At 40.3% G+C, this 23,904-nt stretch overlaps 3 protein-coding genes across 5 annotated transcripts; all 3 read right to left on the bottom strand.

Moving 5' to 3' along the window:
- Position 1: 1 nt before the first annotated feature.
- Positions 2-12,927, bottom strand: LOC148831594 (protein PML-like). Its single transcript, XM_088920066.1, has 11 exons — positions 12,853-12,927; positions 11,348-11,839; positions 10,127-10,710; positions 9,658-9,695; positions 9,195-9,420; positions 9,048-9,109; positions 8,410-8,545; positions 3,972-8,015; positions 2,910-3,031; positions 2,198-2,244; positions 2-1,178 (listed from the first exon to the last, which is right to left on the bottom strand). The coding sequence occupies exons 2-8, from the start codon at positions 11,833-11,835 to the stop codon at positions 7,249-7,251; spliced, it is 2,301 nt and encodes a 766-aa protein (XP_088776192.1). The 5' UTR covers positions 11,836-11,839; positions 12,853-12,927; the 3' UTR covers positions 2-1,178; positions 2,198-2,244; positions 2,910-3,031; positions 3,972-7,248.
- Positions 12,928-14,480: 1,553 nt separating this feature from the next.
- LOC148831593 (protein PML-like) lies at positions 14,481-22,191 on the bottom strand. Of its 3 annotated transcripts, none has more exons than XM_088920912.1 (3): positions 22,135-22,191; positions 16,042-16,145; positions 14,481-15,574 (listed from the first exon to the last, which is right to left on the bottom strand). In XM_088920912.1, the coding sequence occupies exons 2-3, from the start codon at positions 16,130-16,132 to the stop codon at positions 15,009-15,011; spliced, it is 657 nt and encodes a 218-aa protein (XP_088777038.1). In that variant the 5' UTR covers positions 16,133-16,145; positions 22,135-22,191; the 3' UTR covers positions 14,481-15,008. The 3 variants fall into 3 exon arrangements, with proteins under 3 accessions (XP_088777038.1, XP_088777039.1, XP_088777037.1); XM_088920913.1 differs by lacking the exon at positions 22,135-22,191 and adding an exon at positions 17,919-18,077; XM_088920911.1 differs by lacking the exon at positions 22,135-22,191 and having other exon boundaries at positions 16,042-17,647.
- On the bottom strand, positions 19,820-22,934 carry LOC148831592 (protein PML-like). Its single transcript, XM_088920914.1, has 3 exons — positions 22,711-22,934; positions 22,135-22,222; positions 19,820-20,793 (listed from the first exon to the last, which is right to left on the bottom strand). Exons 1-3 carry the CDS (start codon positions 22,711-22,713, stop codon positions 20,264-20,266), a joined length of 621 nt encoding a protein of 206 aa, XP_088777040.1. The 5' UTR covers positions 22,714-22,934; the 3' UTR covers positions 19,820-20,263.
- Positions 22,935-23,904: the final 970 nt, after the last annotated feature.

The raw sequence follows: 23,904 nt of genomic DNA, 5'->3' as shown, positions 1-23,904 counted from the left end.
TGTTCTCTCCTCTCTTTATTAGTAATAAAAAAATCAAACACTATTAAGGTAGTTCTGTTAGGTCAGGTCTTCAGATACCATGGCTCTATAGAACTGATGTTCTGTACCAATGACCTACTGAATACACTGTAAGCAAATAAACCCCTTTTGGCCATAAAGCCTTTCTTTCTGGCCCCATTAGCTCCGTTTGCTCACACAGTAAGACTGCCAGACAGACAGAACTGAACAGAAACAATAAGTCAAAGAATTATAAAGAATATCAAAACTCCAAGTTTTAGAAAACATGTATAAATGACCTTAAAATACTTTACCAACTAGTTTTCTGTCTACAGATTTATAATTAAACTTAAACTTGAAAATGACCTCTCAGCTAGATATTAACTGTAATATTGTCGCTTTGCAATGAAAATGATAAAAAAACGGGCTTCTAAAAAATGTCAAAGTTTATATTTTAAATTTCTTGAGTGTTGCTCCAGCTTGTACCTAAATGTTTTAATTTTAAACCCACTCCCTAGAACATATTTTAGTGTTACATAAGCCTTGGTTACAGTCATTCAGTAATGCTCCTTTAGAGGCTCAGAGGCAGTCCCGTGTGCACTCAGCTTCTGAGCTGCTGTCTCGGACACGTGTTTCTCCTCTGAGGATACATGCAAAGACTGGCCACTATACAAATGAGAGAAGTCAGTGCATCTACTCTTTTGTGGGGTTCATATGACTGAAGAGCTTTCCAAACCAGAAGGTCCTTTAAGAGCTTTGTGTGCTTGACAGCTTTTCTTAAGATTCATCTTCTCCAGAGTGCAGATCTTGAATGCAGAATGCAGGAGTGACCTTCGCTAAGGGATATGTATCCAAGAAACAAGAAATGACAAGCTCAAATTCTTCCCTCGGACCAATACTTGGGAGGGACCTGGGGAGACTGGGGCAGCTGAGACACCGGACGTCATGGTCAATGAGGACCAGCGAGCCTGAAGAGTGAAGGAAGCTGGGAAAGCCAGTCAGGGTCTCCCCAGTGGTCTCGGACTCCACCGGTTTGGAGCACCAAAGCAACGTTCTTGTCCGCGTGGTCAGTCCGCGTGTGGGCGAAGCTTATTCTGTGACTGACTGGAATAGCAGGCTGCGGGTGTGAGGGGTCCCCTCTTTACGAACTGCGGTCAGCTGGACAAGGTCACATGAGACATCTGTATGGGAGACAGGCAGACCACCGATCAGTTCTTTTGTTTTTGCTAACTGGTTTTGGTGTAGAAGCCAAAGGATACTTTTTTTTAGACACTTTCCACTTTTGTCACTGTTAATGTTTTTATCCACTGAATATGACCATGCCAAAATGCAACCAACAGAACAGTTCACAATGGAAAACCTAAGAAAGGAGTTGCTCACATGTACTGTACATGGGAGATAAAAGGTTAATGGCCCAGGTCTCAACAACACTGCTCGCTGAGAACAGAGCATTATAGCAATCTCTCTTACGTTTGCAACAGACAGAAAACGTCAAAGTAAAATAGGTTTCTTAGATATCACCAGCTCTTAATGGTGTGCATCTTGACCCGCTACACACAAATCTAGCTACTGAGTGTTGTTAACTTAACTGTTTCGTGGAATGAACATCACATTTTGTAAAAGCAAGCCCTAACCTATAAGAGCAGATTTATCATAATATGGTCAGACAGTCAATATAGATACACTGTATATCCACATATATGGAAACAAAATCAACTCTAAATATTTGTAATTAAAATAATATTTTATTTATATTTATTATATTATAATTTATTAATCTATTAATAAATTATAATTCTGGTTAATTATTTCAAATTGGTTTTTGACAGACTGGGAACACTTTTACAAATTTCATTGAAGTAGCTTTAGGAAGATGCTTAAACTGCAAGACCTAAAGTCAGTTCATTCCATAGCTATATAAACTCTATCTTAACTATATGAGATACAGGACAGAGGCAGCACTCTCAGACTGACTATTGATCTAAGGCATAATGACACCCTGTTTACACTTCACAAAGACATGAATAATCCCTGATAATTTAGAATTCAGGTTGCCAGATAATGACAGTGCAAAACAATGTTCATAAGAGCCAAGTCACGTCTAAACACCTTTCACCTTTTTTGTGAAACAGGAAACAAATTTTAAAAAAAATATTTCACTTTAGATCCGCAAAGACCTGCAGTTCATTCAGGATCTTACCCTGGAATTTTCATCTTCAGATTTGCCACTAGATCGTAGAAACTCATCTGTAAATGCATCCGTAGAAAGAGATTATAATACAGATCATTTACAAAGAAAGAATATTAGAAGAAAGAGGTGTCTGGTGTTAAATCTGATAGCCGCTACTGTCCCAGTGGACCAATGAACTATAAGCGAAACTTTATGATTCATCTAGTTTTTCAGTGCAAATATTATTCCCCCGGGTTGTATTCAGGGTGGCGTTTGAACTCCTACCAAGTTTAGGAAGAAATTATAAAGGAGTCTCTCAATCTTTTCCTTGTCTTGGACCTTTTGCTTTTACTAAATACCCTTTAAAAAAAGCACCCTTTAAAGAAGTAAAAATTGATGAGACTACACGGGCCTTTAGTCATGATCCAGACCGGACCCGAAGGATAACTTGCATACAAGAGAACCAAGACACGGGAGCTGTGTTCTACAGACCAAAATGTTATTCAGCTACATGAAACACAGTTACATCAAACGTGCATAAAAACAAAGTGGGCAACTCCAAAGGCTCATTACTATGTAAGTAAGTGAGGCTAAAGTATGAAAGCACGATCCCCTATTTCCATCACTGCTGCTTCCATATGCAGTTACATCTGTTTCTTCATCAGCATTTGAAAGCCTTGCTGAGAACTCAGCTCCTAGTGGATGTTATTGAGCTCTTTATCCTTCCCCAGCAGTTTCTTACACTTTTCAGCGTAAAAGTCCCTCTGCTGTTCGGCCTCAGCCTTGTTGCTATTACGGTACGAACGTCTTCTGGCCCCTTGTGCTCCAGATCTGTGCTTTCATTGCAAATGTGCGCTGAGCAGGCTGGGTAGAAGAGACAAAGACTAGTCTGATTTTCCCTGCAAAACGAGACTCTAGATTACAGAGGTTTATATGCATAATGGCTGATGCGCATTGAAATATGTCACATATTATGGAATTTGCTCCATAATGTTTACTAAATATACTACATATAGGTTATATATAGGTTAATAAATTCATAAAAGTTTGATGAAAAGGGAATTGATTATAATATAAATAACTAACCACTGGTATTTATGTGATAGTATTACACTTAAATTATACTTTTTTTTTTACAAGGACAAAAACCATGAAAGCGAGATATGCCATACTTCATTACAAGTTGTCTATTGTTACTCTCTGAGAAAATGTAATTGTACACAAAATTCTTGAGAAACGTAGGAATGATCTGTGGATATAGTGCTGGCATTAATATTACTCCAAAATAACATGCTAACATGCAAAATGTTTTTTTTACAGCACTCTAAAATTAAAGTCACTTGTAAAGAATTTAAAATACTTTTATCATTACTTCATACATTATCCAAAGCTACTAATTACTATAGAGTATCACAGAGAGCAGCAGCCGAACCCTGCAGACACAGGGCACTACACAACATAACACCCTGCCTGGCTGCCAACTTCATCAGTTCTGTTTTATTCCTAAACTTAAGTTTGAATGATAAAAAAGCCACTTCTTACTCATTTTATGTCAAAAGAGAATGAATGTTAATTATTTTGCTTTCATCAAGATTAATGTCATACACATCAGACCAAATATCTGTTAAAACGTACCACAATTTTGAACCTTAACCTAAAACTGCTGCCCCATGTAGAAAACAAATATTTGTAAAACGGTGTTATTCCTTCTTTGAATTCAGAACAAACACAGTGTGAAACTCTTACTATAAAAATGAACAATTTAAGATGAAAGATCTAACTTAACAAATACAAATAAACTCACCACATTTGTGCTTGTTAAGAATGCCGAAGGTCCAGACACGCAACTTTCCTCACCGTGATCAAGAAAATGCTTGCAACCCTGGAGGAGCAACTACTACTAATAAAATACAAAGCACCTTACATACAATTTGCCAGGAACCAGTTTCAACTATTTCACAAGTTGTTTAAGGCCTTCGATGAGCATTACAACCTCATTCTAAAAATACAATTTGTTTATTCAGCACCAAGGCAATAAATGCATGCATGTCATCACAGAAGATTGCCATGTACTGTACATGTACAGTATGAGGCTTAAGACAGCCGCAGTGACTTTGGTAAAGAAAGTCACAGGACTGTGTACAGTTATAAGGCCTTGAATTATGTTAGCTTTTTAGAACACACCATTTTAAATGACCACATAAGTCAGCTCTGCGACAGCCATAAGCAAAACAATCTGACTAACAAATGAGCAAATGTTTTTTCAAGTGTGAATTTTTTTTACTGGTTGCCATGTGCATTAAGGCACACCTGCTTTGATGGAGGTAAAGTAGATCACAATAATTTGCAGGACATTGTACATAAGAATTTTAAAAACATTAAGATATTTCCATACAAATTGATACAGCTGTAATCATATTATGGAATTTGCTCCATAATGTTTACTCAATATACAGTATACTGTATATGTACCGCAACAACTATATGTAAACAATTAAATGGTGTATTTATAAAAAACAAATACTGTATAACAAAGTTGCTTTATGTACATTACAACTTCAAAATCCATATTGTTTAAAGGTGTGACCCCCTATCTGATTGAATACTCAGTAAAAGGTCATTTCCTTGTGCTTAAGTCTGTAATGTCACATCTCTGTCCCCTTCGACGAGTTTCTTTAGATGTTTCAAACAAGACTTGATAACTTCATTTTTTTTATCACACAACACTGAGTAGGGAGACTTTTTAAAACCATGGTTCCCATATTACAACTCTTTTCCATTTTTTCATATTTCTCTCTTTTCTGAAAGTACATTTATGTTCAAGTCGTGTAAAAGACAGTAAAAGCCACAGTTACTTTCCCATTCAGTCCACGGTCCTCTTGATGAGTCCTTCGTCATTCTGCACAGGGGTCTCTGCTGTCAAGAACTGTCTCGCCAAAGGTAGTGGGAAAGTCAGTTTAACCTTCAGGTACAACTTCAAATACAGTACACATATGATGAGACTATCTCTACACAACAAAAAGACAACACCACTACCTTCTTTCGTGCTGTGATGCCAGTTAACTGTTAACCATAACTATACAACACTAAAAAGAGTTAGTATAGTTAGTATTTAATACTTGAATACTAATAATAGTATTTAATTTATTTAATACTTTAACTGCATTTCACAGTTTAAATCTCTTGCTAATTCAAATAATTCACAAACTTAAAAGTACTTTTACCATACCTCATTAAAGATAGCAAATGAGAAAAGACAATTATGCCAAATTTTCTTCATATTGAAATTTTCCTCAGGTAATACTGTACATCCGACTATTTCTTGAAGGATCATGGAAAAACAATCTCTACAACATAGTTCTTTAAAATACTTATTAAAACATACAGTACCTCTTTCTTACCTTTACTTATCATTTCACGATAAGGAAATATAATTGTTTCACTTGTTTGTATAGCACACTCTTTACTCTCACCTCCATGAGTACTGCATCTTTGAATCATCTGGACACCGATGTGCAAATGTCATGCGTCAGCCTTGAACTTCAAACAACACTGAATATCAGGATTGTTCTAAATCTATACTGAGAATCAAAAGAAATGTTTCATTTTATTTATGCATGTTATTATAATAATAAATCGTTACGATTATTTGATGTATTCATGACGGGCAGCAAAAAGACTGTTGCAATCAAGCACCGAACAGCCACATTAGGGACAGAGCTGATCGAGCACAGGTGGTAAAGTGATCCAGCCTGCTGAAGGTCACGTTGGATGGGTCAAGAAAGAAAAATGCAAAAAGGACAAATATAACTCGCTGATCAAGAGAACAAAGACGTAGTACCGTTGGTATTATGGAGGCTGGGCAAAGTCAGCACACTGACTGATTTTTAACCTGGAAAGACATTAAAAATACTCTCCATTAACTGTAAGCTCATGATCAGGGAGAACTCGGGCCACAACACCTAGACAAGACTCACACATTATCATGGTTCATCTTGGGGACCGTCCTTGCACTGGCAGGTCCACGGCATCATAAAGTTCAGGTTACAACTACCTGCTCATCAGAAGTGAGGAGGCAGCTCAACAATCACTGTCCTCGGGACAGGCAACCACGCTGGGGCCCACTGCTCACTGACCGATGTTCATCGCTGTAGCAGAACGGACTGGTATGAGCAGGTAGACACATCAGCAGTGAAACCAATAGGAAGAAGCATCCAGTCACTAAAGCACTCCACTGGCAGTGATTCGTGTCATTTTCTCTGGGCTTACATCCTCACATTACAATTTCAGAGGACATCGCACCTACTAGTGCAGCTCAGCTTTTTTGCGAGTTGCGAGGGTGACAGTAATGTCATGGAGGACCTACTGAGCATACTGAACATTTCTGGGATTGTGGGACTTGATAATGTGTGGCGTGATGAACATTCACATGCTTGTCCAGTCCGTAAAAGCAGAAAGGGGAAGAATCGTGCAAAACAACATCTGCTCCATGCGACAGTGCATGTGTCACAGCTTATATTGCTTCCAGTGGTGTGACTTTCACAGTACACTGCCTGTAGATCAACCCTGCTGATGATAAATATTAATCTCCATACTGAATTCACCTACAGTATGTCATCTTCAATAAAATATCAGTGTATCTGCTACACTAGTGGACTTGATATTGGCATTCATGCTGTGAATTCTTTTTGCAGTTATACAGTAAGTGCCGAGTTTCTTTTGATTCTCAGTATATTGTCTACATTTTCGGTTTCTTAAGTTGATACCTTTGTATTGGCTAGATTGCTTTAGCCCCTTCTACAGTTCCAGCTTTTGAAATCAATTGCTGTGCCTATATTTCAAAGCCAGAGCTAGGGTTCCTTTTTATCCAACTATAATGGATGGATCACTAATGAACTTATATGTATAAACAATGAATGATATTTACAAAATCAGAAAAAAATGCATTTCTGTTGCATTTCAGGTTTTGGTTGCATGAGTTCTCAAACAACATCTCTCGAACATATGACTTTCTTGTGAAATACATAAATTCCACTTCCTGCTTGTTTCCCTAACAGGAATAAAATAAATAGTTTTACTCTTCACTCTTCCATGTTGCTGAAGAAGGTTTTCAACCTTTTAATCGTGCCTGCAAACATGGTCAGCCCTAATTCTTTTCTCCAGGGCAGGAGAAAGATGTTTAGTCCATTTTTGGGGTCCTGTTGGTAAGCTTTTCTCAGCATATCGAAGCTCACCTCCCCCTTAGCTAGCTTTTGAGCAGCAGGTTTAGTAAGTGCCTTCTCAGCAATAAGGGGCTGTAAGGAGTCGTAGGTCTCCACCTGCAGAAGAGAGAAGGAGTGACTGCGTGTTTGCTCAGGTGTGGGGATCATGGCGTTGTAGAGCCTTTGCAAAACTAGGGCATCTTCAAGAGCATTGTGTGCAAGGTAGGACTCCATGAGGATACACTTGACCAGGTTCTGCAGGGAGAAGTTCCTGATCTCGACATTCTTCAGTATATCTTTGGCCAGGGGAAGTGTGTCCAGGAACCCCGAGACCGAATTCTCCAATTCATCCCTGAGGCCTACTTTTTTAAGGACGCGAATCAAAATGGGACAGTCGAACCTCCAGATGTTGTGGCCTACAAGCAAGGGCTCGCTCAGACAGCGAAGGAAGTTGAGGAAGGCAGTCAAGGCCTCTCCAATGGAGGTAGTTTCCACTGGTTCTGAGTGCAGAAGCAGCACTCCATCCTCCATCGTCAGCCCGTTGACAGCTGATGCTCCCTGTGTGATTGGCTGGACTGGAAGGATGTAAGTGTTAAAGGTCAACTCGCCACAAACAGCAGAGAGCTGGATAATGTTGGAAGAGAGATCTGGAAGACAATCAAAGGTGGAATTATATTTTTGTAAACGCAGATCTCATCAGCATATATAGGTTAGCATACAGTATGCATCAGCCTTATAGTAATGTAAAAATCTTCTGAATTAAATACACATAATTAAGATACATAAAATAATCAGGCAAAAAAGCATTGTAATACTAACACCGATTTATGTGACATTTCCTAACAAAGACATTTTTCCAAAAGCTGCATTACTAAAGAAAATTTGTGAACAAATAAAAAAAAAGGTTTTCAAGCTAGAAGGACTGTACATGTGTGAAATAAAAACATTGTTCTTTACATGTAGGCACAAAAATGGAGTGGAAAGAACAAGAATAAAAAAGATTGAGAAGAAATTCAGATTTCTGAAGGTGACAATAAATACCCAATCCTGTGGTCTCCAAATCAAAGAACACGATAGTGCCTGTCGCCCAGTCTTGTGTGGCAACTTTAGACTGGATCTCGCTGCTGATTTGCAACTGGGACACAATTTGGTTGTTATGATTCCGGCCACCTGCACCCTATAAACACAGCCAGAAGATAAATTAATTTACACCAAAAAAATGGCTTATTCATAAACGTTTCTTGAGACACCCCAACTTTTTCTAGCTTATTCCATCTCTAGGCCCTCACTACAAAACATGCTTATCCTACAAAAGTGTGTTGTTGCATTTTCTACTGCCACTGTCATCTACCATTCTGAACAGACAACTGCTTTGGAACAGGTGCAGGTAATGCTTATTTAGCAGCCAATAGAGAGATTTGATTTTTGTATTCAAACAGTTAGTTCCATTAAGTATTAAGTACCAGAAGTGAAAGAAAAGCCAAAAGGCCACACTCTTTAGGATTGGAAATGACCATTCCTACTTTAACTTTATGTTAAAGTCTATCTTCAAAGTCTTTTCCGTAGGGAATGTGAAACCCATAATAAGACAGGCAATTTATGGTTGCAACAACTGATATTACATTGGGAGCTGAAATTATTTCTGAAATGAATATTGATGACTCTGTGATTGTCCTTACTGATGGAGATTCATCTTCAGATTCACTGGAAGATATTACCCACGAATCTGTTTGTGAAGTACCTGTAAAAATATGCAAAGTTGCAGATCAAAATGCTGCAATGCAAAATATTTTGTGACGGTATCCAGAAATTAAGGGTCATCCTACCCATTGACTCTATTTCCTGCACAGGAGACTGTGAGGTGGACCGTGGGCTGTCAGTTCCTGGGTATGACCCCATGCTGGCCTCAGACTGGTAGAGATCTGGCGAGGTGTGGCGTTTGGGCTGGGGTTGCAGATCATGGTACGGGTCAGATTGGTTCCTGTGCTTGTCAATCCACTCTGTTTCCTGGTCGTCCTCCCTCGCTCTTTTCACACTGACAACCCCAGAAGCCTGCATTCACAATACAAAAACACATGGCAGGATTGACATAATAAATGATGCAAACTGTGTTAAAAGTGCCCAGCCCAATTTTTTTTACCAAAGGAGTTGTCTCTAATTATTTTGGTGCTGCATGTGTTACCTTGATATTGATTTTGACAAGAAACAAACAGAGCAGAGCAGAACTATGAATATTCTTCCCTTACCAAATTTAAAAAAGTCTTTCCTTACCAAATTTGATTATCTTACCTCAGAAGACAGTGCCATTTCTCTTCTTTCAACACTGTCTACAGAAAAATAGAACACAGCTGGGTTGATTGTCAAGTTGTCAAGTAACACAACAAAAACTACAAACACAACAGGTTACTTAATTTTCAGAAGTTTTCAAAAGGCAATCATGGTCAGTCCAATGGGGGCTTGGATACTCGCAGGGGCCACTTGGAAGCAGTTAAACAAGCTCCCAGCACAATGTGGGCTGTCAGACACCAATGCAAGCCCCTAGCAACAGTCAGTGTAGTTTGAGAACATCCAGCCTACAGAAGCAAGAAACAAGTTGGAAGCATTTAGCACACGAGCCATTCAGGTTCCACTTCAAAAACCTTTGTTTTGTTTCCAGCTGCTTCCCTGCAAAATGTGGAAAACGAGTGGAAAGACAGGCAAGGTCATTTGGAGCAGGCAGGTTTAAGGACAAGGGAGGCACAGCACTTAATTTACTCACTTTTCCACACTGCCAGGCTGCCGATGCAGGCGCGAGATTCCACATGGGATTTGGTGAAGGTGACTTTCAAGGCCTGCGGCTCGGCGTGTACCCTGTCCTCTCGCTGCAGCTCCTGCAGGGAGGATCTCACCACGCCCTGCATCTCCAAAACGTCTTTGTCGGCGCCATAGCACTCGATTTTCTCAATCAGGTCACAGGCAGCGTCTACCCTCTTGAGGACATTCTCCGTCTCGCAGAGCCGGCCCTTGATCTCAGCTTCCTTGTTCGCATACATGCCCTCCAGCTCGCCCAGGAGCGCATCCCCCTTCTCCGTGACTACCTGCACCGTCTCCCTCACTGCCTCTTTGATCGCGTCCTCTAGCTCTGCTTTGTGGGCCCGGTTCGAGTCCCGCAGAGTCCACAGCTCCTGGCGGGCTTTGGCGAAGGCCTCCCGCTTCTCCAAAAGGGCAGCAGACATTTTTTTGAGATCCCGTTTCTGCAGCTGCACCTCTTCTTTCATGTCACAGTGCTCATGAGCTGGAGGCTTGTGCTCCAGGATGGTGCAGGTGCAGCACACAGACTTGGAACACGTCCTGCAGAAGATGCTGTGGGAATTGAGAAGGTGCAGACAGGGTGAGAGAGCAAGGAACCATTTTCACATGTATCTGGCGATGTGGGAGTTATTTGCCATATCAAGTTTATTTTCACACCTCTCAAAAGGCTTTTCCTTGGCATACTAATAGAGAACAGGTCTGATAACACATGGTTCTTTAAAAACAGATATTCAGGCAGTCATATACTGTACTGTAGTTCATTCACACAGATAAGAAAATCAGAAATGTGCCCTCTTACTGAAAATCAAATTAACATTAATTAAACCTGGGATTTTGGTCAAATTACCTTGAATTTGTGGAAAACAAGTTTCAAGTAGGAAATAATTTAACAGCGATGTTAATAAAATAAACCTACAATACAGACAAAACCTGTATCCTGTAAATCTTCAAGTTAAAGGAAACCAGATCACCACTCACAAACTTCTGTTATCCAACCCTTACTCCAAAAGACACAGGATTCTAGTTTACAGTTAAAATTGTTACACATCAAGTGTAATATCTGACAGATTAGAAACACGATAGTGGACTGCTTCTTATGAACATCTTTAGAACCAAACTCAAGAGGTCTAAAATTGGAACACCAAGGCACAACGCTGTATTCTAGTCCAGAAGACAGAGCGGATCTAACCTAATCATCTGCTTCTCGTGGCTGGGACAGTAAGGGAGCCTCTTCTTGCGGGTGGCTTCCAGGAAGTCTGGGAAGTCCATCCTCCTCAGGTTCTCCACGCTGTCCACTGGGTGTCCTTCCTTCTCTGTGAAGATCTGATGGGCATCAAAACAGCTCTGGCACAGCATTTTCTCACACTCGAAGCACATGAAGCTTGCCCCAGCTCTGCACCTAGAGCATGGAAGCACGCTGGCTTGGACAATCTGTCTGTAGGTATCAACCCTGGCCTTCAGCTCAGAGAAGAGCACATTGTTCTTGACCTTGGGGAGTTCTGTGGCTTTCTGGCAGGTAGGGCAGGTGACAGAATCAGACTTCTCAGACCTTGTTAGACACTCCTCGCAAAAGGTGTGAAGACAGGACAACAGCTTGGGAGAGGAGATGTTCCTGGTACAGAATCCACACAGCAGGAACTGTTCTCCGTGTAATAGGGTGCCTGCCTGATTAGCCATTGTCCTGTTAAAAGACGGAGAATCCAGAAATAACCCAGTTGCATCAGAGTGTATTAGGGAAGGCAGAAGAACACTTTTCCAATTCCGTTCGAAAATGTGTGTTGGATTTGCAAGCAGGAAAAGCAATGTTGTTCCGACATCACAGTTCAACCGATTCAGTTTGCACTTAACATTTTTTTTTCAGTATCTACACTGTGTTGCTTCCTGATGTTGACTTAAAGATATAAAATTTGGAACTGCCAATTTTATTTGTCATGCATGTGCCCGGTTTGAAACCACCTGTTGTTTAAGACTTGATTTTTTGGCAACGTCTGCTGTATGGCACAGAGAAAGAGGCCCTGCAGTCAGGATTCTCTGACGCGCCCCCTTGTTACAGCACTTCATCTCTTTGACATGTGAGCGCTGGGCAGGATAGAAAGATTGCCAGAGCAGTGCAACACTCACTGACATCACACCACGTCTGAAGGTGTCCTGTATGCCGCAGAAAACAGTCTTCCTAAAAGCTGAGAAGACCCTGGCCAACTGTAACATCCACCCTACCCATCCAGTGCTGAGCCAGTGGTGCCTATCTCAAGATGATTTCCATTTGTGAATATGGCATATATTACATATCTAGTCAATGTTGCTAATTGATATTCATTCAATACTCTTTCAAAATTATTTTGCCACAATTCATGTTGTGGAATCAACACTTTATACCTTATCAATGAGGAATATTTGGTAAAATGATGTGGGCAAAACACTCATTTGGCATTGGGTAGATCTCAAATTAAGGACATATCAATGCAAAGTTAATTTTCCTGTATGGAAATTCAAAGGCAGCTCCATCTAAGGTCCGTGAACATCAAATTACACTTTTAAAGTAATGTTTTGCAGACCTGGTTTTGTTTGTACTACAGAGAACGTTCAAAATTCATATAATACACAGGTTTGCATATGAACAACTTTAGCATAGGCTGCACCAGGTTAACTAGTATTTAAAACTGGAAAAAGATTACGTGAAGAAAAAATACCTACTGGATAAAATCGGTGGGTTAAGATGTCCACTGTGGTCTCTTCACCTCCATATTCCAGTTGCTGCGGAGTGACATCACCGTAGCAGGCGTCTATAAGCTTTTTCAAAATAAGAGCCAATTCTTTGTATAAAAAATACATACCGGATTTACCTCCCTCTATTACAGAACATTACGGTTCGTATCACTGCTTAGCAGTACGACATACTACTTTTACAATGAAAGAAAAACGAAAACAAAGAAAAATAACCGTTAATCTCTACACAACAATACCAAAATCTAACCCAGAGGTATGGACAAAAACAAGCAAGATCCTGAACTGCTTTTTATACTAATTGTGCCTTTGTGACCACTGAAGTCTCACACTTCGGCTGTATTTAAAATGTAATTGAAGAGTACAGTATATTTGACAGTTTTATTATTTTACAGATATCAAAACGATATAAATTTATAAGAATGGTAAATGCTGAATTATCAATAATAATGTGTGTTATCGATCGTTCAGATTATGCTTGTTAAAAACCCTGATTGCCTTCTGTCACATTGTGCACAGTACTATTGTGTAAACGTCTACGCCGAGTGCTACCTTGTTTGTTACAAAGCTTTACTGCAGATACTGTATGCGTTTTTCTGTGCATTAATAGTATATCAGCTGTAGAAGTGCGGTGTGAGAATTGGAATGGCATGCTTAAAGCACGATTAATCGTGGTACTCCGCAAACATCCTGTGATATTGACCGTTTCAGGATTTATGGTGGTGGTGAAAGACCACACCCTGGAAAGGGTTAAAAGCTGCGCAGGAAAACGAAAACGGAGGTGGCGAAGCAGAAATGGAAATGAACAGCCTGTACCACTAACCTCCCTTTCACTTCTAGTCTGACGAAAGGGTACTGTGTATGAAATTAAATGCAATCGGACGATGAGATGTGCCAAACATACTGTAAGCCATATATGTCATACTGATAAACCTGATCGCAGCTGTGATTAAAAGAACAATACTTCAGAATTTATTGTGTTGTATGAATTATTGTTTTCAAACATACAGTACGCACGGATCCTTATTCTCCAAACAAGTCTCATTTTCCAGCGGAGAAACGGGGTTCCCTCCTCCATGTCTATAATTTTGCCTGTTAACACCCCCTATTGGCCATTATTATGAAACGATTTGCTTTGCTTAGCAGATCTAAAACAAAATATTGAAATCTAATTTGAAATATTTAAGATAAGATAAGATTAAGATCACTTTACTAGCCATATACAATTTCTTGCATTAGGAATTTGCCTTTTTGCATAACCCAGCTTGCTCTCCATGAGACACAGCACACAGACGGAGAGAGAGGCTTGGGGTCAGAGCGCAGGGTCAGCCATTTATACGGTGCCCCTGGAGCAGTTGGGGTTAAGGGCCTTGCTCAGGGGCCTAACAGAGTCCTCTGCCGGCTGCGGGATTTGAACCGGCAACCTTCCAGCCACAGGCGCAGATCCTTAGCCACAGAGCCACCGCTCCACTCATATTTCATACGTGTTTAACATAGAAGAATATGTGAATGGCCACAATGCAATTTTTTTTAATTGTAAAATGATATTTCCTTTGTCTTGTCATAATATTAAACTCACCCAATTAAAACAACTAATAAAAACAAAAGATTATGATACTTTATTAAATCCATAGAGATCACTTGGACCTGAAAAAATACATTACTTTATTTATATTTAATAAAACAATAAAATGAAAGATAACAGATGCTTTTCCTAAATAGGCAGTGTCTTTTATTAATTTTCTTTCTGCCTTGATCATAATTATTACAACTTAGCACATTTGATTCTGAAGTCCAAGAAATCACACTGCTGTGAAAAAAAATGTTAAATTTATTTGCCTCAAGATTCCTGTGAACCAAGTCTCTGAGGCTCCACTCAGAGCGCTGAAGCCAGGTTGTGTTTCAGAGACAGCTCTGCTGGGTTAAGGCTGCTTTTGAAGTTCCAGGAAGTCAGTGATATTGCCAATTGTGGCTCCAAAGCAGCCCTCCCACAGCTCTTCTTTCAGGGGCTCCAGTAGCTTCTGCAGCCTCTTAGAGGAACTCTGTAGGTGAGACTTCTTCAGTTTTTCAAGAGTAATTCCATATGAAGCCAGTTTTCTTGCAGCGTGCTTGGAGATCACTTTTCCTTAGATGAGTGGCCACAGAGAGTTCCGAGTTTCCACCTGTGAGAGGGTGAAGGTGTGCCTGACCACCTGCTCTGACCTGGGCGCCCAGGCGCGGAAGAGCCGCTGCAGAGCCTTGACGTCTTCCAGAGCATTGTGCGCTTGGTAGGAGGTCCCAAGGCAGGCCCTCACCAGGTGCTCCTGGCGATAGCTCTGGATGGAGGTGTGCTTGAACAGCTCTCGGGCCAGGAGGAGGGTGTCCACGAAGCCGGAGGTGGCCTGCAGGAAGTCCTCTCTCAGGTGGAACTCATCCAGCACCTTGAGCAGTACAGGACAGTCAAACCTCCTGATGTTGTGCCCTGCCAGAAAAGGGCGGTTCAGCATGCGGAGGAAGGCCACGAAGGATATCAAAGCCTCCCGGTGAGTGATGGTTGGAAGGGCCTGGCTGTGGAGCCACAGCTGTCGCCTCCTGACAGTGAATCCGGTGACTACTGAGGCCCCTCTAAGGATTGGTCGCCGAGGAACCATGTAGACATTAAACGTGTGGTCTCCACTTACAGCGGACAACTGTATGATATCACACCTTGGACCTGTTTGCAAAGGCACAATTGATGTGTTGTTACTGCTCCGTTCTCCAAGACTGCAGTCAAAAACAAGTGTCGCAATCTGCAATCAGTCCTGACTCATGGAAAACAATGTCAGAGAGAAAATAAAGCTCAAACTTGCTGAAAATGCACAGAGGAATCATTGTAAATAAAATCGTATTGTTAGTCTACTCCCCTCTTCCCCATACATGACAAAAGGGGATTATAAACAACTAGAAATAACTATATGCTGTACATCAACATCCTTGTCAGTTTGTAAACTGGCCGTAGACAACTATCATTAAAATAAGGTGAACCAGCAAGATAATTTCTCCTTCTAACGTCAGTACGACACATACTGACCTCAGCTAAAACATCTGCAACAGGAATACTTTTCCACAGTGAGGCGTTTACAATAGATTTAAACTTAATTATCTGAAGAAAGATACTATATAAATGTAATATATAATTACCAAGTCCAGTGGTTTCGAGATCGAAGAAAACAAGACTGCGGTGAAGATTACATGAGGCAGAAGTGGCCACTGTGAATGCATTACATTCCATTAGTCTTTTAATTCTGTAAAAGAATTAAAATGATTCTGAGTTCTCACCATTATACTGTACGTATGGACAGCAACACACAAAGTGTTGAAATACATATTAAAAACATTGAAGATACCTAATCTGTAAATTCTAGAACAGAAGATGAGGCATTAGGTTTTATACTGAAACTATGCTGGCCACTGTTTCACTGGACAATAACATTGTTCCAAGCAAGAAACAATTACATATATTATAATTAAATTATATATAAAATGTCTCCATTTACAAAAGGGTATGTTCCACAAAGTGTTTATGTGTACTTTGGCCTGAGAAATTTAAAAAATAGAAGAACACTGAAAAAAAAGAAAAGATCATGATCCACAGCTGAATTATGAAATACCCTATTTAAAAACCCTAGAAGAACTGTATTTACTAATTAAAGTTCAAAGAAAATTTGTGTTACAATAGAAACATCTTGAGACAAACTTCAGCTTTCTTGATGTAACCAAAAGACTAAAGTGGAAGGAGAAAATCAGTCCCAGACTTGTAAGTTGTAATTCCAACCTTTTCCCCCAAGAGGCTGTCCCTTGTGTTCACCTTTCAGAATGGTCCTGAGCAGATAACTCAAAATGATCCATGGACTGAGCCTTGACATACACCTGACATACAGTACCTTCAAACTGCATAACCATCTGCCTCCAAATCCACCATCATCCTAACACTGTGTACACTTTACATTTGTTACAAAAAACGACATTTCTAAATAACAATCACTTCATCTTGACATGATACTTTCATTCGCAAATATTTTCTTTGACAATATCCGATCAACATGATCAATTTAAGATAGATTTCCTTATATAATTTCTTTCTCATTGTAAATTAAATCTCAACAGGTTCTCAACCTCAAAGTTAGATTTAATAATTTTCAGATGCTGATTTCCGACAGCCTCTTCCCTCACCAAATCATTTCACTTCCACCACTCATAAAAACACATTTACAGAAGCTTGGTAATGCTGCTGGGGATTAATCAGTCTGTTCTGAGTCACAGCTTCACATATTTCAGCAGTCTGCTGTTTTGCTTCCATCTGAGCTGTGGCATTCCCCTTTCGTTCTGTACAATAAAGATCACACACTATGCTTTAGACCCTAGCTTCTCCTTTAATCCATGTAAGACGCTAACAAGATTAACATAAAATTGGTAGCACTGTTGTCACCTTGTAGCCTAATCTCAAAAGCTAAGGAAGAGCAGGGCATAGTCAGTACTGGTGTGGCGTTGGTGGACCAGTAGGAGGCACTCTTCTCACTGGATCTGAATTTACAAGCCGACACCTAGTCCAGTGATCAGAGTTGCTGGCATTAAGGGGAATTGTCCTTTGGGTGAGATATTCGCTTGAGGCCCTGACTACTTGGTCAATAAATATCCCATGCTACTTCTGGAAACAGCAGGGGTCTTATCCCTGGGGTACTGTCTAAATTTCATTCTTGGATTTAAAAACGTGGCCTCCCTAAGATTCCCTCTTAATGAAGCAGTTTCTTACTTCTTCACCTGTGTAGTAGGGCTGCAGGCACACAATGGCAGCCGTGCATCACCCAGGTGAGTACTCCGTAAAGCGCTGTGGGATTCTCTGGGATGAGAAGCACTTTACAGGATAAATGAAATGCAATATTTATTTTAACTGGAAAAGGTAGGAACATTCGGTTTCTCACTTCCAGTTGGTACACATTTAAGTCCATGCAAAAACTACATTCCACAAAACTATTCCATTTGGAGACATCTGCACTAAGCAGGAACAGATAATATACCATTGATATTATACGTTCAGGTGGGGAGCTGCGTCAGCATGCGTAGGCTGCAAAGGAACAAGTAACAGGTTTATTCCCTGCTGAAAAAAGAAGAAAGAGAACACAACGTTTCGGCCATGGGGAAGAAGGCTGAAGAAGGCTCCACGGCCGAAACGTTGTGTTTTCTTTCTTCTTTTTTTCAGCATGGAATAAATTTATATTATAATATACTTATATAATTATTCTTATATATAGACTTCTTCTTCTTCGCATTTTCCCACTTATGTGGGGTCTGCTTGTTTGCACCGATTTTTCCACTTCGTATGGTCTGCGGCGTCTCGGCGGGTGACTTTTGCGAGGCGCATGTCGTCTTTCAGCCGATCCAGCCAGCGCGTAAATGGTCGTCCATGGGGCCGGCGGCCTTCCACATTCAATTCGAGGGCGGTCTTTACCATTGATGTGTCACTGCTGTGGAGAACGTGTCCATACCATCGCGGGCGCGATTCCCTCATTTTCTCAGTGATTGGGGCGACTCTGAGTGTTTTTCGCACCCCTTCATTCATGACATGGTCTAGTCTTGTCAAGCCGAGGGTCCATCGCAGCATCTTCATTTCCATCGTATGGAGTGCCTGTTCATGTTTCTTTGTCGCTGGCCAGCATTCAGTTCCGTATAGGGCCGCTGGTCTGACCACTGAGCGGTAGACTTTGGATTTTAGGCGCAAAGGGATCTTCTTGTCGCACAGTACTCCAGTGACCTGCCGCCATTTCATCCAAGCGGCGCTGACTCGCGTCTTGGCGTCTTGGAGGGTAGTGCAGTCGGAGTTGACACATGAGCCTAGGTGCTTGAACTGGGTCACTGTGTTCAGTTGCACCCCACCAGCTGCGATCGTTCCATCGGTTTGATCACTGCATTCCAGGTACTCCGTCTTCTTGATGTTCAATTTCATCCCGAATCGTTCAAGGTGTGTCTTCCACTCCTGTACTTGCTGTTTGAGGCCGTATCGCGTTTCACTGGCTATCATAACATCGTCGGCATACAATATCGTCCACGGATGCCTCGTTTGGATATCTTTGGTCACTGTATCCATGCAAACTATGAATAGCAGAGGAGACGAGGCTGAGCCTTGGTAGACGCCAACATTGATCGGGAAGGTGTCCGAGGTTCCAGCTGCGCAACGTACTGAGCTAGTGGCCTTTTGGTACAGCAGCTTTGTCCAGCTGACATAGGCTTTGGGGACGTGGTGCTGTCGCAGCGCCAGCCAGATGAGATCGTGCGGTACCCTGTCGAATGCCTTTTCCAGGTCGAGAAATGCCATGTGGATCGTTTTCCTCTTCTCGTGGTGCCTTTCCATCAGTAGGTGGGCTGTGTGTATGGCGCCTGTTGTTCCGCGGTTTTTCACAAAGCCGCATTGGTTTGGCGAGATATCGACTATATACTATTTTTATGGCAAATCTATCATGTATCCACTTATCGCATTGACTGTATGAACTGTAAGTCAACCTGGCTAGAAAAACTGCTAAATAAGTTTTAAAACAGCTGTAATTTGAATACATTCCTTTACATGTAGGTCTAGTGGACCATGGAAAATGTGTATTAATATGTGCGATGAAATCAAATAATCTAAAACATTCTATTTTTCTCTTTCTATTTATATCTCATTTTAAATAAATGTACACCAGACAAACATATGAATCATAATTACTTAAATTATTTTTAAAAAAACAAATGAGCTATTTTACATTTTGATGCAATGACAAAAAACCTCGAGCTAAATTTATAATCCAGTTTAAATTTACAATGTGTTGAAGATCAAATAATATCCATGATTGATTCCACATATCATTTTAAAGTGCAAATATTTTTAAGATTCATTTTGTTGATTTGTGAAAGATCTGTTATTCTGAAATCATACTGTTTAACATTTTTCATGTAACTTTTTAATTCAATTGATGAAAGAAAGCATTTAAAGAAAATCATACTAAATTACAGGTAATTTTAGAACAAATTATTGTTCCAGAGTCCGAAATCAAACAAATTCCAGAGTCCTTGAGAGAGGTTAGGAAAGATCAGGGTGGCCTGACTAAGTACACAAAAGGTTCTCAACATGCAATAACGGGAAGGGTTATCTTCAGTCACGACTGATGAGAAAAATAATTGTTTCAGGTATTTCATAATAATGCAACACGAATCAAATTCAGATTTGAAAAAAAAATTGCTTGTTACGTCATGTAAAAAATAGAATACTGCCATTCACTTTTCAAATGTTTTCCTTTAAAGGATGCCAAACGGAACGTGCATCTTTTTAACAATAAGTCTGCCGTTTTGAAAAAGACTGAAGCAATAAAATCTCAGCACTGTCTAGACTCTATAGAGAGAAGCGCTGCTTGCAGACCATAGCTGGGGCTGGATTCCACTTATTATAAAGCTCCTGCAGAGCTCTGACATCCTCTAAGGCATTGTGCGCCATATAGGTCTTGTGGAGGAAAAGCTTGACCAGATACTGCTGGGAGTACTTAGTGACTTTAGTGGCGGCTAAAAGTTCTTTGCCCAGGAGGAAAGTGTCCAGAAAACCAGCGACAACCTGTTGGAATTCATCCTTGAGGGAGAACTCATCAAGAGCCCTAGACAGCACAGGGCAATCGAATCTCTTGGCATTGTGGGCTACGAGCAGGGGCCGGTGGAAAGTGCGAAGAAAGTCAATAAAGGAGGATAAAGCCTCTCTGTGGGTCACTGTGTTCACAGGGCCCCCATGCAGAAGCAAGGCCTGGCCCTGGACAGTGAACCCAGTGATCCTGGAGGCCTCGTCTGTCATCCTACAGCGAGGAACCATGTGAAGATTGAAGGTCTCTTCTCCACTGATAGCAGACAGCTGGACGATGTCGCACGCAGCAACATCTGTGTAGAAGACAACCGGTACAGTTAATACATCAGGTCGTTTTCCTTTTTTTTCTTTGAAGGTGCAGCCTTTGTCCAGGGTTTTCTGCTATTCCTTCTTCGGCTGCTACGGGACTTACGTAATGTATCAAGTGCGCATATAAGTTTCCTTTTCAGCACCTGATGCAAAAAGTAAATATTCAGAACAAGAGAGCAGAAAACATACGGCACTTCCTGACTACAGACATCTCAATTTCATGAACATTATGTAACACCCAGAAAATATTTGTCTTTTTCAGAAATACTTGTACAAATGTCCAAACAATAAATCCACCAGTTCCTTAATTTAACCTTAATAGAAACCCCCTACCTATTCTCATGATTATCAACTTACATTCACTGAGGCTCAGTGGGAAACGAAAGTACCACCACATAGGAATTTTTAAACATTTCACTGTGGTTTTGAAAACATTCACTTCCTATAGACTATAGACCGTACATGTCTGCTAATGAAAACATCATCTGCACTGCAACTTTCTTCAATTTTTTGGAAGACATAAATAGCCCATATTTATAATTTAGAGATATTAGATATTTAGACATCTTTTTTCATAAACATTAGTTCTAATGGCCCTCTCCAACAATCTGATGCTGTCTTTTTTAACATGCACGGAACAACAGCACGACTACCATGGACATGAAATGATTATAAATTGCTTCCGAGTTAATATACAGGGCTTAAAAAAAATTAGAAGCCATAATTTTTTTTCTTGAAAAGAACTAAACTGATGCAAAGTCTTCTTTATTTAAATGAACAAATAAAGGTTTATTCCATTCTTGTGATTTTTGTGAGCTCGCAGAAAAGACATCTCATTGCCAGCAACTACTGCTGCACACTGTATTGTTGTGCATTTAATAAATAAACTTTGATTTGATTTGAAAAAAGAAGAAAAGAATCACAACCTTTCGGCTGTGGAGCCTTCTTCGGGTGTATGGAACTCTTGCAAATGTCATGTATGTATTGTTATGTATTGTGAATTTAGACTCAAACCCTGTATGTATAAGAATTAAATGTAGAAAATGTTGATTAATATTCCAGTTAATACAACTACGTAATTCTAGCAATTAAAGACAGATTAATGAATATAGAATGTTAAAATTAACGTAAATCCTTTGTTAAGAAATGCAGGTGTTCCAGGACTATTTAAATAATTTAAAAACCATTTGTCATCCAGAAACAAATATAAATTAATCAGTAATCATTTATAGAATATTAAAAGGTACTTTGATTTGCAGCCACAGTATCTAGCGCCCCAATGGCGTTTACACAATTTATGATGGAAGACAGAAGAATTACTGTACCCAGTCCTGTGGTCTCCAAATCGAAAAACACAAGGGTGTACTCAGACTGACTCTGGGTAGCGTTTCTCCTTGTGTCTGGTGCAGAGTTCTTTGGGGGGGAAAAGACAACGCATTTTAAGTTGCATTGAGCATTTCTAGCACTCTCCTAAAAAGAGCCCCAAAACATTCAGAAACAAAAGCTTTACACTTCACACGTTATTCCTAGTGCGGGCCTCAAGCCTGGACAGGACAGCGCCATCAGCTCACCCGAGCACACTTCACAGATACTGTGGTACTGTATTTCACCCAGCCAGCTCGTCCACCCCATTGCTGAATCCCATACCAGACCCAACTCCGCTCCACGATGACGTCCCATCTGCCGTGTTGTAAATACAGCTCAAGCTTAAAACCAAACGTATAACTCTTCGCTTAGGAATTTTTAAAGTATCCTAAAGGGATGTTGAACTTTCATGGAGATTTTATATTCAATGACCCCTTTATTACAATTTTCATGCCGGTTTGAAAGTAGGAGCGTAGAAACACTGTCTTGACTCTATTATTTTGATTAGTCTAAAAGCAAAACAGACGTTTACTTACCATTGTATATTGTGCAGTCGCTATTAATACTTTATGTGCGTCAAAATCAGAATGGAAACAAATTCCTTTAAATGTGCTTATATCTAAAAAAAGTATTTTCTCGAACAGGTCCCAGGATAACAGACGCTAAGTGTAGCTGGTGTGAGGGTTTCTTCGCACTGTTTAAGTACAGCGCCGCTGTGCCTCCAGGGTTTCTTCTTAGGGAGGGACAGGTGAGTTTGTTTTGAAACGATACTGTGACTAAGACCGAGTTATGAAAGCTAGCCTAGTCTACTTCCGATTTCTGTGAAACCGATATCATGTTGTAAACATTATGGGAAATCACGTGGAAACTCCACGGATACACCATTTTAGCAAATAATTCCATAATCTAATACAAAAAAAGTAAACGCGTTAATTGCAGGCTCCATGAATACTACTGACTACGTGACGCCTTCTCACGCAAAGTGAACTGTATCCTACTGTTCCTCCCTGAGAATATGACATTTTGTCAGGATTTATGCACCTCCTGTATTGTATTGTATTGTATTACTGACTTCTACCTCAACCACGGTCTCACACTGATGTTTTCTTGCACGATGTTTGCGCTGCGTTTGATGTAAGTTGGGTGTATTGCTGAAGATAACAGTCATTCTGGTTTCTCACTTTTCTCTTTGCTAAAGGCGCGTACTTCCAGATTCAACGACTGCTTCTTCCATAAGAAGTCATCATTGAATTCTACCTCAGTTTTCTGCTATTCCTTCTTCGGCTGCTACGGGACTTACGTAATGTATCAAGTGCGCATATAAAAGTTTCTTTTTCAGCACCTGATGCAAAAAGTAAATATTCAGAACAAGAGAGCAGAAAACATACGGCACTTTCCGACTACAGACATCTCAATTTCGTTAACATTATGTAACACAAAGAAAATATTTGTCCGTCCAAACAATAAATCCACCAGTTCCTTAATTTAACCTTAATAGAAACCCCCTACCTATTCTCATAATTATCAACTTACATTCACTGAGGCAACTTCCTAACGTGAGGAATGGCACATTGGGAAACGAAAGTACCACCACACATGGATTTTTAAACGTTATTGAATTCTGTCTCATCCACGGTCTCGCACTTTTGTTTTCTTGCACATTGTTTGCGCTGCGTTTTACGTAGGTTGGGTGTTATTTAACTTTGCTGTTGTTCCTGCTGCTGTTTGTC

This window comes from Atractosteus spatula, chromosome 7 (assembly GCF_055471065.1).
Source record: "Atractosteus spatula isolate fAtrSpa1 chromosome 7, fAtrSpa1.hap1, whole genome shotgun sequence".
Taxonomy (NCBI): Eukaryota; Metazoa; Chordata; class Actinopteri; order Semionotiformes; family Lepisosteidae; genus Atractosteus; species Atractosteus spatula.
The sequence above is the reverse complement of the archived record's forward strand: the minus strand, read 5'-3'. Positions and strand labels throughout refer to the sequence as shown.

Bases quoted from the DNA above. Each gene is read 5' to 3' on its own strand.
- LOC148831594 (XM_088920066.1), bottom strand. From the start codon at position 11,835: ATGGCTAATCAGGCAGGCACCCTATTACACGGAGAACAGTTCCTGCTG. The intron at 9,696-10,126 runs GTGAGTAAATTA...ATTTTTCTGTAG, and splicing joins CAGCCTGGCAGTGTGGAAAA to ACAGTGTTGAAAGAAGAGAA. The intron at 8,016-8,409 runs GTATTTATTGTC...ATTGTCTTCCAG, and splicing joins TTTGGAGACCACAGGATTGG to ATCTCTCTTCCAACATTATC.
- LOC148831593 (XM_088920912.1), bottom strand. From the start codon at position 16,132: ATGGAATGTAATGCATTCACAGTGGCCACTTCTGCCTCATGTAATCTT. The intron at 15,575-16,041 runs GTAATTATATAT...CTTTGCAAACAG, and splicing joins TCTCGAAACCACTGGACTTG to GTCCAAGGTGTGATATCATA.
- LOC148831592 (XM_088920914.1), bottom strand. The intron at 20,794-22,134 runs GTACAGTAATTC...TCTTCTACACAG, and splicing joins TTTGGAGACCACAGGACTGG to ATGTTGCTGCGTGCGACATC.